The sequence below is a fragment of the Scyliorhinus torazame genome, chromosome 11 (assembly GCF_047496885.1).
Source record: "Scyliorhinus torazame isolate Kashiwa2021f chromosome 11, sScyTor2.1, whole genome shotgun sequence".
In the NCBI taxonomy this organism is placed as follows: Eukaryota; Metazoa; Chordata; class Chondrichthyes; order Carcharhiniformes; family Scyliorhinidae; genus Scyliorhinus; species Scyliorhinus torazame.
In genome coordinates, this window is record NC_092717.1 from 144149095 (window position 1) to 144167270 (window position 18176).

The 18176-nt window shown below is 44.3% G+C and overlaps 1 protein-coding gene across 3 annotated transcripts in view; it reads left to right on the top strand.

Moving 5' to 3' along the window:
* garem (GRB2 associated, regulator of MAPK1) overlaps positions 1-18176 on the top strand; it is a 98231-nt gene that overhangs the window by 44092 nt on the left and 35963 nt on the right. For all 3 annotated transcript variants that reach the window (XM_072467848.1, XM_072467846.1, XM_072467847.1), the window contains one exon: positions 12407-12537. In XM_072467848.1, coding sequence (XP_072323949.1) covers positions 12407-12537 — 131 coding nt within the window. The remainder of the gene's footprint in view (positions 1-12406; positions 12538-18176) is intronic.

Consider the following 18176-nt stretch of genomic DNA (forward strand, 5'->3'; position numbering starts at 1 on the left):
TGAGCCTCAGGCCAGGAAAGCGGGTATAATGTTGGTTTAGGCCAGGAACCAAGATGGTGGCTTTCCGCTCCCTAATATTTTATTGGAGGAAACTTCTACTTAAATGAATATGAATGCGGGCAAGAGGTGTTGAAATAAAATCCGAGCATCAGGTGCTTTCACAAAACTGCTAAACGTCCTGAAATTAAAGTACACATTTACCCATTTACAAAATTAAGGTTGTAGTAGGATAATTAGCTGGATACCAGTGGGGTGCAGTGAAGGCATATGTAATAAAAACATTTTTCCAATATGTATATTGAATTTTGTTCGGATCAACAACCCTTCATCTAAAGATTGCCTAAACTTAAGTTAGATGGTGCACCCTTAATGGATACCACATACTGAAACAAAATGTCTCCACATATATGAATCATTACAGTTTGATTTTGTCTTGTGGAACGGGCCAGAATGAGTGGCGACAGCGAAATTGATTATTAATGGGCTCAATGCAGACTCAAGGTCCTTTAAACCAGTAAGTGATTAATGTATATAAAACTAATTAGAAAGCATTAGAATATTCTCAGAACGCAATTGTACTTCTCAAATGTTATCACAAGGCCATTTGAGATTGATCATCTAGGAACCTTGTTGGTATTGAGTTTTGCCAGGTTGTGTATCAATGTCTTTCTCAGCATGTATCTTTTTGTACCAAGTCCTCGAGTCTCTGCAAGAGATCGGCTTTGCAGAGATTACTTGCTGCATTAATGCAATTTGAGATTTGTTAAAAGCAGATGAAGCAGCTTCCTGTTCAAGGCACCCCAGTGCATGCCCAATTTTATTCGGATCTTTTTAACCATTTAACAATAACACAGGTCACATTGAAATTGGTTTTTGAGTCATTTTAAACAAGTTACTATCATGAAACTCCCAACAAACCTCCATCCATAACTAAAGTCAGCTCTCACTCACTATCTGGTTTGTCATGTAAAACATGACAGCTCCTCAATAAAACACAGCTCCTCAAATTAAGGAATTTGTCAGGTTTCTATAGTCTGTAACCTCTCATTAATACATTTTTCTCATTATCCAATCCTATCCCTGGTTGCTGCTAATTCTACTTTGCATTCAACATTTTCCTTCAGGTCTCGTACTTAAATATCAAAAGAAATTGTAACGTCAGAATATTATTAAATGCAAGCCTATGGATAGAACCAAAGGTCAAGTGAGGGTTGCTGGCTATATTTGTTACGAGAAGCTATCTTTGGAGAAATTAAAATATTTTCAGTGACTTGTAGAATAGACTGGAGGCAACCAACAATGTTCCGATCACTGACGAGAGTGGATTAAATTTTTTGAGTTTCATGTGCGAAAATGTGAAATTGTCCATTTTGGCAGGAATAATAAAAGCGAAGCATATTATCTGAATAGAAGTGGGTGCAGAGGCTTGCATCCACTGGGGTTTGGAAGAGTACGAGCGATTTGATTGAAACATATGAGATCCTGAGGCGTCTTGACAAGATGGATGTGGAGAAGATGTTTCCTCTTGCGGGATAATCTAGAACTCCGAGTTACTGTTTCAAAATAAATGAACACTAATTTAAAACTCCGATGCGGTGACATTTTTTCTGAGGGTTGTGTATCTTTGAAACTCTCTTTCTGAAAAGGTGGCAGAAGCTGAATATTTGTAAGGCAGAGGCACATAGATTCTTGATAAGCAAGGGGGTGATAGGTAATCAGGGGTAGGTGGGATGCAGAATTATTCCTCTCTGAGCAGCTGTGATTTTGAATGGGGAACAGGTTTGAGACACTGAATGGTCTAGTCCTCCTTGCTCTTATTTAAGTCACTAGTGTAAATTAGAAACCTCATTAGCCTCCTCTAATTCCTCAGGCTCTCCACCCCCAGCAACATTTCACTAACAAATACCAATTTCTCATTTATTTTCAAGATTTGCCCCATGTCTCCTCAGGCATTTAACCTTTCATCTGGAATTTTGTTAAATGCATTGAGTTTTTCATCGTCATCATTGATTAAATCTTCAAAAATAAGGTCAAGAAAATTGACCAGGCAGTATTTTCATCTTTTGAATCCAATGTCTGTTACCAATGCCTATTATACAGATGGACCTCCAAAGATTGTTTCGAATAATTGATTCAGTTATTGTACACAGGTTGAAATAAGACTGTCCAGTTATTGGTCTCTGGGCCTGTTTTGCATCCTTCTTGAAGATGGGTACATGACCATGTTCCAGAAGATGTTTCTAATGGTACCTCTCGAGTGGCACCCTCATAATTCAGTGTTTCTCATTTTTGCTTATTCCCACATAGTTCTGTGGGATTAATACAATCTATATATGTTTTTTGTTTAGAACCCTTTTAGGAAATTAGCAATTTTATTTTCAAGCCTGTTGCAAGTGGGCAGCACGGTAGCATTGTGGGTAGCACAATTGCTTCACAGCTCCAGGGTCCCAGGTTCGATTCCGGCTTGGGTCATTGTCTGTGCGGAGTCTGCACATCCTCCCCGTGTGTGCGTGGGTTTCCTCCGGGTGCTCCGGTTTCCTCCCACAGTCCAAAGATGTGCAGGTTAGGTGGATTGGCCATGATAAATTGCCCTTTAGTGTCCAAAATTGCCCTTAGGATTGGGTGGGGTTACTGGGTTATGGGGATAGGGTGGAGGTGTGGACCTTGGGTAGGGTGCTCTTTCCAAGAGCCGGTGCAGACCCGATGGGCCGAATGGCCTCCTTCTGCACTGTAAATTCTATGAAAAGTGCCCAATTACCATCAGTGCTGCCATGTTTTTACCTTGGGCTCTTTACACATCTGGACAACAACCTTTTAACATGTTTCTGAAAGGTTCATATTGAGCCCGGTGAAACCCTTCCCTGGAGGATTTGTAGAGATAATGTTGTAGATTTTCAACTAGTTATCCTGGCTTAAAACTTGATTTGTAGCTTCTCTGTAAATTATAGAAATTGCCTGCTTTTCATTTCCATTAATTTTCAGTGGACATGACAATTGTGGAATTTGTAGATCAAGTTGAAATCTACCCAAATGTTTCCTTTTACTTTATAAAAAAAAAAAAAAAATTATAATAAATTCATGGCATGTGGATGCCACTGGCACGGCCATCATTGTTGCTCCTCCCTAATTTCACTTCCACAGGTTGTGATTAGCCCGCCTTGAACTGCTGCAGTCCATGTGGTGTAGAGTGTTGCAGGGATGGGAGTTCCAGGATGTTGATCCTGTGGTAATGAAAGAGTGGTAATATAGTTTCAAGTCCGGGTGGTGTGTACATTGTATGGGAGCTTGCAGATAGTGCTGTTCCTATGTGCCTGAACCCTTGTCCTTCTAGCTGACCGAGATCACGTTTTTAGAAGATGCTGTCAAAGCAGCTTACATAGAAACATAGAAAATAGGTGCAGATGTAGGCCATTCGACCCTGCACCACCATTTAATATGATCATGGCTGACCATGCAAATTCAGCACCCCACTCCCACTTTCTCTCCATACCCCTTGATTCCTTTAGCCGCAAGGGCCACGTCCAGGATCGCTCCAAGGGATTTCATGCTCGACAAATCTTCAGGAACTTTTTGAGGATGAGACCAGTAGAATGGACAAGAGAGAACCACAGGTTCACTTCCACTCCCTCTTGAATATATCCACTGAACTGTCCCCAATAGCTTTCTGTGGTAGAGAATTCCACAAGTTCACAACTCTTGAGTGAAGAAGTTGTTCTTCATCTCAGTCCTGAATGGCTTACCCCTTATTCTTAGGCTGTGACTCCGAGTTCTGGACGTCCCCAACATCGGGAATATTCTTCCCTGTCCAGTCGCATCAGGATTTTATATGTTTCCATGAGATCCCCTCTCATTCTTCTAAACTCCAGTGAGTTCAAGCCTAGTTAATCCAGTCTTTCTTCATATGTCGGTCCTGCCATTCCGGGAATTAGTCTGGTGAACCTTTGCTGGACACCCTCAACAGCAAGAATGTCCTTCCTCAAACTAGGAAACCAAAACTGCGCACACTGTTCAAGGTGTGACCACACCAAGTCCTGTATAACTGCAACAAGGCATCCCTACTCCTATACTCCAATCCTCTCGCTTTGAAGGCCAGCATGCCATTAGCTTTCCTCACCGCCTGCTGTACCTGCATGCCAATCTTCAGCGACTGTTCCACCATGACACCCAAGTCTCGTCGCGTTTCCCCTTTTCCTAAACTTCCACCATTCAGATGATAATCTGCCTTCCTGTTTTTACCACCAAAGTAGATAACCTCACATTTATCCATATTTTATTGTATTTGCCCACTCGGCCATCCTGTCCAAGTCACCCTGCAGCCTCTTTGCATCCTTCTCACAGCACATTCTGCCATCCAGCTTAGTGTCATCTGCAAATATGGAGATATTGCTTGCAATTCCTTCGTCCAAATCATTGATGTACATTGTGAGCAGCTGGGGTCCCAGCACTGAACCCTGTGGTACCCCACTAGTCACTGCCTGCCACTCTGAAAAGGACCCGTTTATTCCCACTCTCTGCTTCCTGTCAGCCAACCAGTTCTCTATCCACGTCAACACATTACCCCCAATATCACAAGCTTTAATTTTGCTCACTAATCTATTTGAGTGGAACCTTGTCAAAAGCCTTTTTAAAAGACCAGATACACAATATCCACTGGTTCACACTTGTCCATTCTACTGGTCACATCCTCAAAAAATTCCTGAAGATTTGTCGAGCGTGAAATCCCTTGGAGCGATCCTGTCCCTGCTTTCCAAATACTCAGTTATTTCATCCTTTAATAATTGACTCCCAACATTTTCCCCACCACCGATGTCTGGGTAACCGGTTTATAATTCCCTGTTTTATCTCTCCCTTTTTTAAAATGTGGGGTTACATTAGCTACCCTCCAATCCATTGGAATTCTTGGTGGTGAAGGGGGCGAATGTTTAAGATGGGGGTGCTGGTACTTGGAACTACATTAATCCAGGCAAGTGGAAAGTATTACATCACACCCCTGACTTGTGCCTTGTGGATGATAAATAGGGGGCGCGATTCTCCGCTCCCGCGCCAGTTTGGAGAATTGCCTGGTGCGTCATTTTTCCCCGTGACGCCGGTCCGACGCGCTACCGCGATGCACCCAAGCGGCGGGAACGGCCCCGTCGAGGTCTGCGCGGCGCAGGCCGGAGAATCGCCCGGGACACCCAAAATGGCGATTCTCCGCTACACCCGCTATTCTCCGGCCCGCATGGGCCGAGCGGCCTGCCCAAAACGACGGCGCGGGAACGCTGGGCGGGTGGCCTGTGGGGGGGGCAAGGGGGGTTCTTTCACCGGGGTTGCACCCAAAAGGGGTCTGGCCCGCGATCGGTGCCCACCGATCGGCGGGCCGGCCTCTCTGAAGGAGGACCTCCTTTCCTCCGCGCCCTGCAAGATCCATCCGACATCTTCTTGCGGGGCGGCCTCGGGGAGGACGGCAACCACGCATGTGCGGGTTGGCGCCGGCCAACCCGCGCATGCGCGGGTGAGGCCAGTTAGGCGGCGCCAATACCCAGCGCGCGCTGACGATGCTGCTTTAGCGACACGACCCCCCCCCCGAGTTTCCCGCGGCCCCGATCCTAGCCCATTTTCGGGCCCTGAATCGGTTGAGATCGGGGCCGTTTCGCGCCATCGTGAACCTCGACGGCGTTCACGACGGCGTGGGCACTTAGTCACGGGAGCGGAGAATCGCGCCCAGGGTTTGGGGAGCCAGCCAAGCAGAGATTAGGCTATACTATTCCTGGTATTGTGCAATAAAATAGGATTAATTAATGGCCTCATGATAAAGGTGCCCCGAGGTACCAGCAATCATAATATGATTGAATTTTGCATTCAGTTTGAGGAAGAGAAGAGTGGGTCCAAGACTAGTTTTGAAAATTAAATTTGGGCAGTTATGAGAGCATGAAAGCAGAGCGAGCCTGAGTGAACTGGCAAATTAGGTTAAGGGATAGTCAATAGAGATGCAGTGGCAGATATTTAAAGGGATCTTTCAGAATACACAGAATAGATACATTCCAACAAGAAAGAAGAATTCCAAGGGTAGAACCCACTATCTCTGGTTAACTAAAACAGTTAAAGACAGTGTCAAACTTAAAGAAAAAGCACATCATTGTGCAAAGGTGGATGCAGACTGGATGATTGATCACAATATTTTAAAAAAATAATACAAGTTAATAAAATATTAATAAGAAGGGAAGGTTAGAATACAAGAGAAAGCTAGCTAGACACATAAAAATTGACAGGAGTTTCATTAGATATTATAAAGATGAATAGTTAACAAAAAGAGCATTGGTCCTATAGAAAGTAAGTCTTAATAATGGAAAATGAGGAGATAGCATATGAATTGAACAGGTAGTTTGCATTGGTCTTCACTGCAGTGGATACAATTAACATCCCAGAATTAGCTGTAATCAGGAAATTGAAGTGGGGGGAGGAACGCGGCAAAATTACGGTCAGAGGGAAGTGGTACTGAGCAAACTGTTGGAGTTATGGGCTCACAAGTCCCCGGGTCCTAATGGGTTTCATCCTAGGGTCTTAAACTAAGTGGCTAGTGAGATAGTTGATGCATTGCTTTGAATTTTCCCTAGATTCAGGGAAGGTTCTATTAGATTGGAAAATATCAAAAGTAATTCCTTTATTCTAAAAGAGAGGGTGACAGAAACAGGAAACTACAGGCCAATTGGAGTAATATGTGTCCTAGGGAAAATGTTAAAAGCTGTTATTAAAGACCGTACAGGAGGACACTTGGAAAATGCAAGGTAGTTCGGCAGAGTCAGCATGGCTTGTGAGAGGGAAATCCTGTTTAACCAATTTATGTTCTTTGAGGAAGTAACATATGCTGTGGTTAAAGTGAAACCGGTGGATGTACTGTACTTAGATTTCCAGAAGACATTTGATAAAGGGATATTGCAGAAAATTCTGCAATATCAAAAGGATATTCCAGAAAATAAAGCTCATGTTTAGGGGGTAACATTGGCATGGATAGAAGTTGGCTACCTTACAAGAAACAGAACAGGCATATATGGTCATTTTCTGGTTGGTAAGATGTAATGAATGGTGTGCGACAGGGATCAGTGCTGGGGCCTCAACTGTTTGCAATTGATGTAAATGACTTTGATGAAGGGACTGAAGCTATGGTTACTAAATTTACTGATAACACAGAGGTATGTAGGAAAGGAAATTGTGAATAGGACGTAAGAGAAAAGTGAGTGGGCAGAGATCTGGCAGAGTATAATGTGGGCAAATGTGAAATTGTCCATCGTGGCAGGAAAAATAAAAGAACCATGTCATGTAAATGGTGAGAGACTACAGAGCTTTCAGATAGAGAAGGATCTTGGTGTCCTCGTGCCTGAATCACAAAAGATGATTTACGAGACCATAGCTGGAATGTGCAGGTTTTTATGAGAAAATGTAAGAGCGAGATGAGGACAAATTTATTTTTGAGGTTCGCCAGTCTTTGGAACCCTCTTTCTCTAAAGACAGTAGAAGCAATGTCTTTGAATATTTTTAAGGCAGAGATAGATAGATTCTTGGTGAGCAAGAGAGTGAAAGGTTATTCAGGGTGGGCAGGAATGTGGAGTTTAGGTTACAGGTCAATCAGCCATGATATTGAGTGACAAAGTAGTCTACTGCTAGTTCGGGGGTGAGTTATTCACCTCATAATTCCCAGCCTTTGATCTGCTCTTTGTAGCCTTAGTATTTATATAGTTTCTGGTCAATGGTAACCGCCAGGATGTTGAGAGTGGGGCTTCAGCGATAGTAATGCTATTACATGTCAGGGGACGATCATTAATTCTCTCGTTGTCACCCCGATAATACCGGACATGTTCTCTGGTGCGCTCACAAAGGCGTTTGACAAATATTTTGAAAAGCAATGGAAGTTGGTGTCGGAGAGTCAATGAAATCGATTGAAGAAGCACTGGGCCCCATCCGGGTGAAACTTGATAAGACTACCGAAGCAGTAAAGAAGCATGGCGAGGTGCTAGAGGGTGTGGAGAAGATGGTGACGAGGCAAGGTGAGCAGTTTGCATCTTTGGAAGCCGAGATGGCGGTGGTGACCGATGAGAAAAAGAAATTGAAGGCTACAGTCAATGATCTTAAAAATCGGCCAGGGAGGCAGAACCTCAGAGTCGTCAGGTTGCCAGATAGGGTGGAGGGCCCGAATCCCACGGAATATCCATTGCAGATGTTTGGGGAGATGATGGTGAGGGTGGCCTTGCGTCCTCTCCGAAGCTGGGCGGGCCCATCAGACACTTTGACAGAAGCCTCGGTCAAATAAGCTACCTTGAGCGATCATTATTCAATTTCACAGCCTGAGGGAGAAGGGGAGGGTCCTGAAGTGGGTGAAAGAACACCGTGACTCGAAGTGGGAAGGAAACCGCGTGAGGATTACCAGAATGTGGGGGCTCAGCTGGCGAGGAAGCGGGCAGCCTTTAATAAGGTTAAGGCCGTTCTGTATTAGAAAGGAGTTTGGTTTGGGGTGCTGTACCTGGCTTGTGGGTCACAGTCTAAGGACTACTAATTTAAGGCACCAGAGGAAGCGGACACCTTCATTAAAAAGCATGGGCTTGGGTCTAGTTGTATGTGTTGTCTAAGGTCTTTAATGTATGTGGGTTGGGGAGAGTAACCCACCAGTGGGTTGGCATATCCTGTATGTAGTTGTTGAAAACTGTGAAGTAACAGTGCTACCCACTGTGCTATCATGCAGCCCATATGTATGCAAAACTACTGGCCAAGGTGTTGGTGCTGTGATTTAATGAAGCTGCAGAGCAGCATTGGCTCCTTTTCGGACGCCTGGCATTACCGAATTTGCTTGCTTATTATTGGAAAACCAGTATTGAGAAGGTGCTCGGATGGTTGGGGGAGTCAGATTCCATTTGGGGGTAGATGGAGGCGGGTTCGTGTAGGGGCTCCAGTTTACGGCTTCGGTAATGGCCTCACTCCCGTTCTCCCCAGAAAGATATTCCTTGAACCTGGTGGTGATCTCTAAGGATGTGGAACCAGTTTAGGCAGCATTAGCAGCTGAGCACCATGTCATTGTTGGCTCCAATCTGCAGCAACCATTTGTTGGTGCCGTCATGTTTGGATGTGACGTTTAAGACATGACTTTGAGTATTTGGGGGATCTGTTCATGGAGGGGCGTTTTGCCAGTTTGAAGGAGCTTTCGGTGAAATTTCAATTGTCGGGCACACTTGTTCCGCTAGTTCAATTACGCAATTTTGTCCAGAAGGCTTGTCCTACATATCTCTTAGCGCCTCAACCCTCCCTGCTGGGGAGGATCCTATTGCTGGCGGAGTCTGGCGAGTCTGACCAGATGAGAGGCAAGTGGGAGGGGGAGCTGGGACCTATTTTGGATGAGGATATATGGTGTGAGGCCCTAAATTCCACTTCCTGTGCGTGGCTCAGCTTGATTCAGCTCAAGGTGTTACATAGGGCTCAACTAACCCAGGCTAGGATGAATGGGTCCTTCACTGGAGTGGAGGACGAGTGTGAGTGCTGTTTTCATAGGCTCACACCCACATGCTCTGGTCATGTCCAAGGATGGTAAGCTTTTGCGTCTCGATCTTCAACACCATGTCAATGATTCTTAACATTGATCTGGAGCCTTGTCAGTTGGTGGCTATTTTCGGGGTGTCACGCTCACTGGGGCCGCAGACAGGGGTGAAGGCAGCTGTTCTTAGCTTTGCCTCGTTGATAGCCCAGAGGAAGGTTCTGCTGGGATGGCGATCTTCTTCTCCGCCCAGAGCCTCGGCCTGGTTGGGTGACCTCTAGTGATCTCTATATGTGCATGTACACAAGGGGTTAATGTGTAATCAGTAGCACCACATGATCACTAGAGGGCCAGACCAACAGGGGTATAAAAGGCAACCACATTGGGTCTCTCTCTCTCTCTCTCTCTCTTGGGTGCACTGTCACCAGGGCAATAGCAGACTAGTTCAGATGGCTAGTGGAGTTACGTATAGTTACCGTAGTTAGATCTTGTTAACCTTATCACTAGTATCAAAGTTAAAGTAAAGAAATCATGCAATTATTGTTGTAGTTACTCAATAAACCTTTTGTTACTACTGGATGTGTTAGAATCTTCTTCACCGAGATTCAGAATATCTCATCACTAACCAAGGATTGAGTAGCACATGTTACCTACCACACAGGTAACAAAACATGGTATCAGGCGAGTGGCTTTAACAGAACTAGTTACATTAGGTTAGACAAAAAGAGAAGAGAATTCAGACTGGACATTCACCTGTGGAAGACTTCGCAGCAAATGGATCCTCGACGACTAACTATGGGACTTATTGGACCTGTGGGGCAGCTAGAAACGACCGGTAATTTAAGTTATGACTGGAAAAGATTTGAACAGATATTCCAAATATTTATCACAGCTAATGATTTAAGCACGGTCTCTGACGCAACAAAAATAGCACTACTACTCTCAATAGGAGGGCATGAAGCTAGAGAAATCTATAATTACTTTAATTACTTAGAAGGTGAAGACAACACCAAAATAGGAGTAATACTCAAAACATTTGATGAACACCGTAAAAGTCAGTCTGGTGAGATACTGGAAAGATTTAACAATTGTCATAAATGCCAGAGAAACGGAGGGCCCATCACTGATTTTATTACAAATCTCAAGTTAATACCACAAGGCTGTGATTATGCTGATTTACAGAGAGACTGTGATAATAATCAATTAATTTCTGGACTATCTGATAAAAATTTGAGGGAAGAACTATCACAAGATAAGTATCTAACTCTAGAAATCGTTATACAAAAATGCCTCGCTTATGAACAAAAACAAAATCAATACTTTGAGTCTCTACAAACACAGAATAACTATCTAGAAGGCAGCTGTTCTTAGCTTTGCCTCATTGATAGCCCAGAGGAAGGTCCTGCTGGGATGGAAATCTTCTTGTCTGCCCAGAGCTTAGACCTGGTTGGGTGACCTCTGTAGTGATCTCTATATGTGCATGTACACAAGGGGTTAATGTGTAACCAGTAGCACCACATGATCACTAGAGGGCCGGACCAACAGGGGTATAAAAGGCAACCACATTGGGTCTCTCTCTCTCTCTCTCTTGGGTGCACTGTCACCAGGACAATAGCAGACTAGTTCAGATGGCTAGTGGAGTTACGTATAGTTACCGTAGTTAGATCTTGTTAACTTATCATTAGTATCAAAGTTAAAATAAAGAACTCGTGCAATTATTGTAGTTACTCAATAAACCTTTTGTTACTACTGGACGAGTTCGAATCTTCTTCATTGAGATTCAGAATACCTCATCACTAACCAAGGATTGAGTAGCACATGTTACCTACCACACAGGTAACAAAACAACCTCATGGAATTTTTAAATCTGGAAAAGGTCAACTACACTGTTAGGGGGTCAGTGGAGGGGTTCTCTTGAGGTGGCAGACATCAATTTCCTACTTTAAAGAGTTAGCCCCTATCATCTGTTAATAAAGGGGGTGTAGTTATTATTATTGGGGTAGGTTATTTTTGTCTGCCTTTGGGTGGGATTTGTATGATCGGTTGTGTGTATTTTTTGAGATATTGTACTGTGTAATATTCGTTTACTGGACTTTTTGATGTTGATATCGTGTTGGTTATGAAAAATGTTCAATAAAAATATTTTTTAAAAAATCAATTCTCTTGTTGGAGGTGCTCATTGTCTGGACTCGTGTTGTATGAATGTGACTTATTACCGATCAGTCCGAGCCTGAAGGTTGGCGGGGCCTTGCTACTTATGGACATGCACTGCTTCAGTATCTCAGTATCATTTCCTTCTGTATAATTTAACTATTTTAGGGTTATCCTCATTTAGTTGAGATTTCTGATTCTAGGCATGTTATGCTCAGCAATATATCTTTTTCAAGGTAGTCTACATGTTGTGTAATACCCTCTCCCCATCAACCTGATTATATTCCTCCATTTTCTTTGCAATTAACTCTTCTAAAATTAAGTGCCCTGCTCCTGGTTAGTGGTATTCGGATACAAATTTTTGAACTTACCTTGCGAACACAGAGACCCAAGGATATATATGTTTTCTATTTCCATTACATTTTCTTGGTCATTTACAAATGAACACTGCCTTTTGTGGTATGTATGATTTACTGGTTCAGAACCTGTTGTTTTAACAACTCTGGCTCGAAACATGCCTGTTCACAGGGATTTGCACAGTAACTTCATTGTGGAGTTAATGTGCGCCTACTTGTGATAATAAAGATTATTATTATTATACCCTTCCTATCTCTTGGAAGAACATGCGGTCTTTATTTTTCAGATGGCCTAGTGGTTTAGAATGCAGACAGGTAAGAAAATACACTAGGAATTTAAAGATAGGCACTACTGGTGAGCCATTTGTTGAATCGTGGTTCTGTTTATTACCCCTTACAGGACAATTTAAACTGTTGGAACAGGACCGAGATATCAAGGAGCCTGTACAATACTTCAGCAGTGTGGAGGAGGTGGCAAAAGCATTCCCTGAACGAGTGTACGTCATGGAGGAAATAACATTCAATGTTAAGGTCAGAATTTGGAACAAATATTTGTGAGCACTTGCATGTTTAAGGCCAGCTATTCTGTAAATGCTAGTGTGATAGCTGCAGTTTGAGGGTCTGAAACGGAAATGTTCCGATATCTTTCAAAATGCAGAAATAATCTCCATCTCTGAAAAAGTTACAAGTTAGCAACCTGACACACTGAAGATGATCTGTTGATTGAGTCAACAAGGACTTAGTAAAGATTATGCATTTAAAGTAGCTTCTGTATTTAGTTTTATCTTATTTCAGCAACTGTGATTTAAAATGGAGGTCACTCTCTTCAGATATGAAATGTAAGACATTCATGACACGGGATGTTTAAAAGGAACAACAAAAAGAACAAAGAACAAAGAAATGTACAGCACAGGAACAGGCCCTTCAGCCCTCCAAGCCCGTGCCAACCATGCTGCCCGACTAAACTACAATCTTCTACACTTCCTGGGTCCGTATCCCTCTATTCCCATCCTATTCATGTATTTGTCAAGATGCCCCTTAAATGTCACTATCGTCCCTGCTTCCACCACCTCCTCCGGTAGCGAGTTCCAGGCACCCACTACCCTCTGCGTAAAAAACTTGCCTCGTACATCTACTCTAAACCTTGCCCCTCTCACCTTAAACCTATGCCCCCTAGTAATTGACCCCTCTACCCTGGGGAAAAGCCTCTGACTATCCACTCTGTCTATGCCCCTCATAATTTTGTATACCTCTATCAGGTCTCCCCTCAACCTCCTTTGTTCCAGTGAGAACAAACCGAGTTTATTCAACCGCTCCTCATAGCTAATGCCCTCCATACCAGGCAACATTCTGGTAAATCTCTTCTGCACCCTCTCTAAAGCCTCCACATCCTTCTGGTAGTGTGGCGACCAGAATTGAACACTATACTCCAAGTGTGGCCTAACTAAGGTTCTATACAGCTGCAACATGACTTGCCAATTCTTATACTCAATGCCCCGGCCAATGAAGGCAAGCATGCCGTATGCCTTCTTGACTACCTTCTCCACCTGTGTTGCCCCTTTCAATGACCTGTGTACCTGTACTCCTAGATCTCTTTGACTTTCAATACTCTTGAGGGTTCTACCATTCACTGTATATTCCCTGCCTGCATTAGACCTTCCAAAATGCATTACCTCACATTTGTCCGGATTAAACTCCATCTGCCATCTCTCTGCCCAAGTCTCCAAACAATCTAAATCCTGCTGTATCCTCCGACAGTCCTCATCGCTATCCGCAATTCCACCAACCTTTGTGTCGTCTGCAAACTTACTAATCAGACCAGTTACATTTTCCTCCAAATCATTTATATATACTACAAAGAGCAAAGGTCCCAGCACTGATCCCTGTGGAACACCACTGGTCACAGCCCTCCAATGAGAAAAGCATCCTTCCATTGCTACTCTCTGCCTTCTATGGCCTAGCCAGTTCTGTATCCACCTTGCCAGCTCACCCCTGATCCCGTGTGACTTCACCTTTTGTACTAGTCTACCATGAGGGACCTTGTCAAAGGCCTTACTGAAGTCCATATAGACAACATCCACTGCCCTACCTGCATCAATCATCTTAGTGACCTCCTCGAAAAACTCTATCAAGTTAGTGAGACACGACCTCCTCTTCACAAAACCGTGCTGCCTCTCACTAATACGTCCATTTGCTTCCAAATGGGAGTAGATCCTGTCTCGAAGAATTCTCTCCAGTAGTTTCCCTACCACTGAAGTAAGGCTCACTGGCCTGTAGTTCCCGGGATTATCCTTGCTACCCTTCTTAAACAGAGGAACAACATTGGCTATTCTCCAGTCCTCCGGGACATCCCCTGAAGACAGCGAGGATCCAAAGATTTCTGTCAAGGCCTCAGCAATTTCCTCTCCAGCCTCCTTCAGTATTCTGGGGTAGATTCCATCAGGCCCTGGGGACTTATCTACCTTAATATTTTTTAAGACACCCAACACCTCATCTTTTTGGATCTCAATGTGACCCAGGCTATCTACACACCCTTCTCCAGACTCCACATCTACCAATTTCTTCTCTTTGGTGAATACTGATGCAAAGTATTCATTTAGTACCTCGCCCATTTCCTCTGGCTCCACACATAGATTCCCTTGCCTATCCTTCAGTGGGCCAACCCTTTCCCTGGCTACCCTCTTGCTTTTTATGTACGTGTAAAAAGCCTTGGGATTTTCCTTAACCCTATTTGCCAATGACTTTTCGTGACCCCTTCTAGCCCTCCTGACTCCTTGCTTAAGTTCCTTCCTACTTATATTCCACGCAGGCTTCGTCTGTTCCCAGCCTTTTAGCCCTGACAAATGCCTCCTTTTTCTTTTTGACGAGGCCTACAATATCTCTCATCATCCATGGTTCCCGAAAATTGCCGTATTTATCCTTCTTCCTCACAGGAACATGTCGGTCCTGAATTCCTTTCAACTGCCACTTGAAAGCCTCCCACATGTCAGATGTTGATTTGCCCTCAAACATCCGCCCCCAATCTATGTTCTTCAGTTCCCGCCTAATATTGTTATAATTAGCCTTCCCCCAATTTAGCACATTCATCCTAGGACCACTCTTATCCTTGTCCACCAGTACTTTAAAACTTACTGAATTGTGGTCACTGTTACCGAAATGCTCCCCTACTGAAACATCTGCCACCTGGCCGGGCTCATTCCCCAATACCAGGTCCAGTACCGCCCCTTCCCTAGTTGGACTGTCTACATATTGTTTTAAGAAGCCCTCCTGGATGCTCCTTACAAACTCCGCCCCATCTAAGCTCCTGGCACTAAGTGAGTCCCAGTCAATATTGGGGAAGTTGAAGTCTCCCATCACCACAACCCTGTTGTTTTTACTCTTTTCCAAAATCTGTCTACCTATCTGCTCCTCTATCTCCCGCTGGATGTTGGGAGGCCTGTAGTTAACCCCCAACATTGTGACTGCACCCTTCTTAGTCCTGATCTCTACCCATATAGCCTCACTGCCCCTGAGGTGTCCTCTCGCAGTACAGCTGTGATGTTCTCCCGAACCAGTAACGCAACTCCGCCTCCCCTTTTACATCCCCCTCTATCCCGCCTGAAACATCTAAATCCTGGAACGTTTAGCTACCAATCCTGCCCTTCCCTCAACCAGGTCTATGTAATGGCAACAACATCATAGTTCCAAGTACTAATCCAAGCTCTAAGTTCATCTGCCTTACCCGTAATACTTCTTGCATTAAAACATATGCACTTCAGGCGACCAGACCCGCTGTGTTCAGCAACTTCTCCCTGTCTGCTCTGCCTCAGAGCCACACTGTCCCTATTCCCTAGTTCTCCCTCAATGCTCTCACCTTCTGACCCATTGCTCCCGTGCCCACCCCCCTGCCATACTAGTTTAAACCCTCCCGTGTGACACTAGCAAACCTCGCGGCCAGGATATTTATGCCTCTCCGGTTTAGATGCAACCCGTCCTTCTTATACAGGTCACACCTGCCCCGGAAGAGCTCCCAGTGGTCCAGATAATGGAAACCCTCCCTCCTACACCAGCTGTTTAGCCACGTGTTTAGCTGCTCTATCTTCCTATTTCTAGTCTCACTGGCACGTGGCACAGGGAGTAATCCCGAGATTACAACCTTCGAGGTCCTGTCTTTTAACTTTCTGCCTAGCTCCCTGAACTCCTGCTGCAGGACCTCATGCCCAGATTTGTGAAGGGTCGGTAATGACTGATTAATGTATTAAAATTTTTTTTAATGGTCGTCAGCATGGTGGGTCAGCAGAATGTGTCTGGATGTTCAAAAGTGGGAGTACACAGAATTGGAGATAATCTTCTAACATAGGTTGGCAAATGGGACGTAGGAGTTAGAGTTACGATGAAGGAAATATTCTTGATTAAAGGGATGTGTCCAGTCTTTTTCCGTGGGAATCTGTACTGTACCCATAGCTTTTCATCATAAATGTTAATGAAGGGGCAGCGCGGTGGCACAGTGGTTAGCATTGCTGCCTCACGGCGCCAAGGTCCCAGGTTCAATCCCGGCTCTGGGTCAATGTCTGTGTGGAGTTTGTACATTTTCCCCGTGTTTGCATGGGTTTCACCCCCACAACCCAAAGATGTGCAGGTTTGATGGATTGGCCATGCTAAATTGCCCCTTAATTGGAAAAAATGAATTGGGTACTCTAAATTTATTTATTTTTTTAAAAAGAAAAATAAATAAATAAATGTTAATGAAGAAAGAGTTGTATATCAGCCTTGGAAATTACTCCAATTTTCAAAGCAGGGCATGGTATATGTTTAGGAACAGGCATACATAGATGTATGCAAGTCCCTGTTTTTAGTTCCCCCATTTCAGTTAATAGGGTTAATATTTGCATTTAGCATCAGGAGTTTTGTTTTAATGTCATTTAGGGTCCCGTGACCCGATGCCACCATTTTGAGTGACCCATCCCGCTCCCTGACCCCTTGCGTTCCCCTGTTGCCGTGACCTTTCCCCCCATTACCACTTGTCTCTCGACTTTGAACTTGGCTCTGCAACGCTGCAACTCGAAGATGCACTTCCTGGTTCTTGCTGCTGATCTCTTTTGCTCCGGCTCATCTTGCAAGGGTTTGGCGAAAGGGAAGTTCAGTGAACACAATTGGTGGTGACTGGGAGGGTCAGGGGGAGGAGAGGCAAGAGGCTATGTGCCAGCGAGATGGCGTTTGCTGGATTCACCGACTGTGCCAGCGAGACTTCGCCAGGGTGCCATTTAATACTGCTCCACGCAAACATGGATCAGTCGTAACAGGACCTCGGGTGGTCCTCAGGCCATTGAAGATCCCCGCGTGGTCAGGAACAGGGCAAGGTGGCATCCTGGCACTTGTGCTGGCACATGGGCACCATTGCACTGCCAGCCTAGCATCTGGTGCCAGGGTGAGTGCCTCGGGTTCCTTACCCATAAGAGGTAAGGTAAGGAGTGGCCTTACCCATAAGAGTTAGGGTGAGGGGGGCATGGGAACTCCGGAAGAGGTAAGTTGAGTGAAGTGGGGGTTGGGCCTGGAGGCCGCAGGGTCAAAAGATTTGGGCTGCCTTTGGGCTGAAATTGGCGCCCTGATCCGCGTGCAGTCTTCTGCAGTACTGGAAATGACTAAAGTGCGGCTTCGATGGGAGTTCCTTGCCGAAGCCCAAAAAATGGCAAAGTGCCCGAAGTCGGACATAGAATTTTAAAAAGTGAATTGCGCCCCCAGTTTGGGGGCACTCCTGATATAATTCCAAAAATTTATTGTAAGATGAAGCAGTTGCTCACAAGAAAATAAAATAAATACTGACTACCGTGCATTCATCTGAATTTCAAGGTTACAATTGTGACAATGGCATTTTTCCATTTACACTGCCAATTCATATATGACAAAATGGTTCATAATTCAAACGTTTTAGACTATGACTTTTAGTTTTCAGAATTAAAGTTTTAACTGTAGAAAATGGGGGCATCTAGTTGCCGAACTGGTTAAAAAACACTGATATATAAATGCGACTCAAACAATGCTGGATTTACTGCACTTAGAAGGTAGCCTGTGCTTATTTTACAAGGTCAGGATTGATCGTGAATAATCTGAATAATGAATGACTCAACTCAAAACTTGTAATGGAGCCAGGGAGTCCGGAGAAAGAGTGATAACACCTCATTAGCAATATA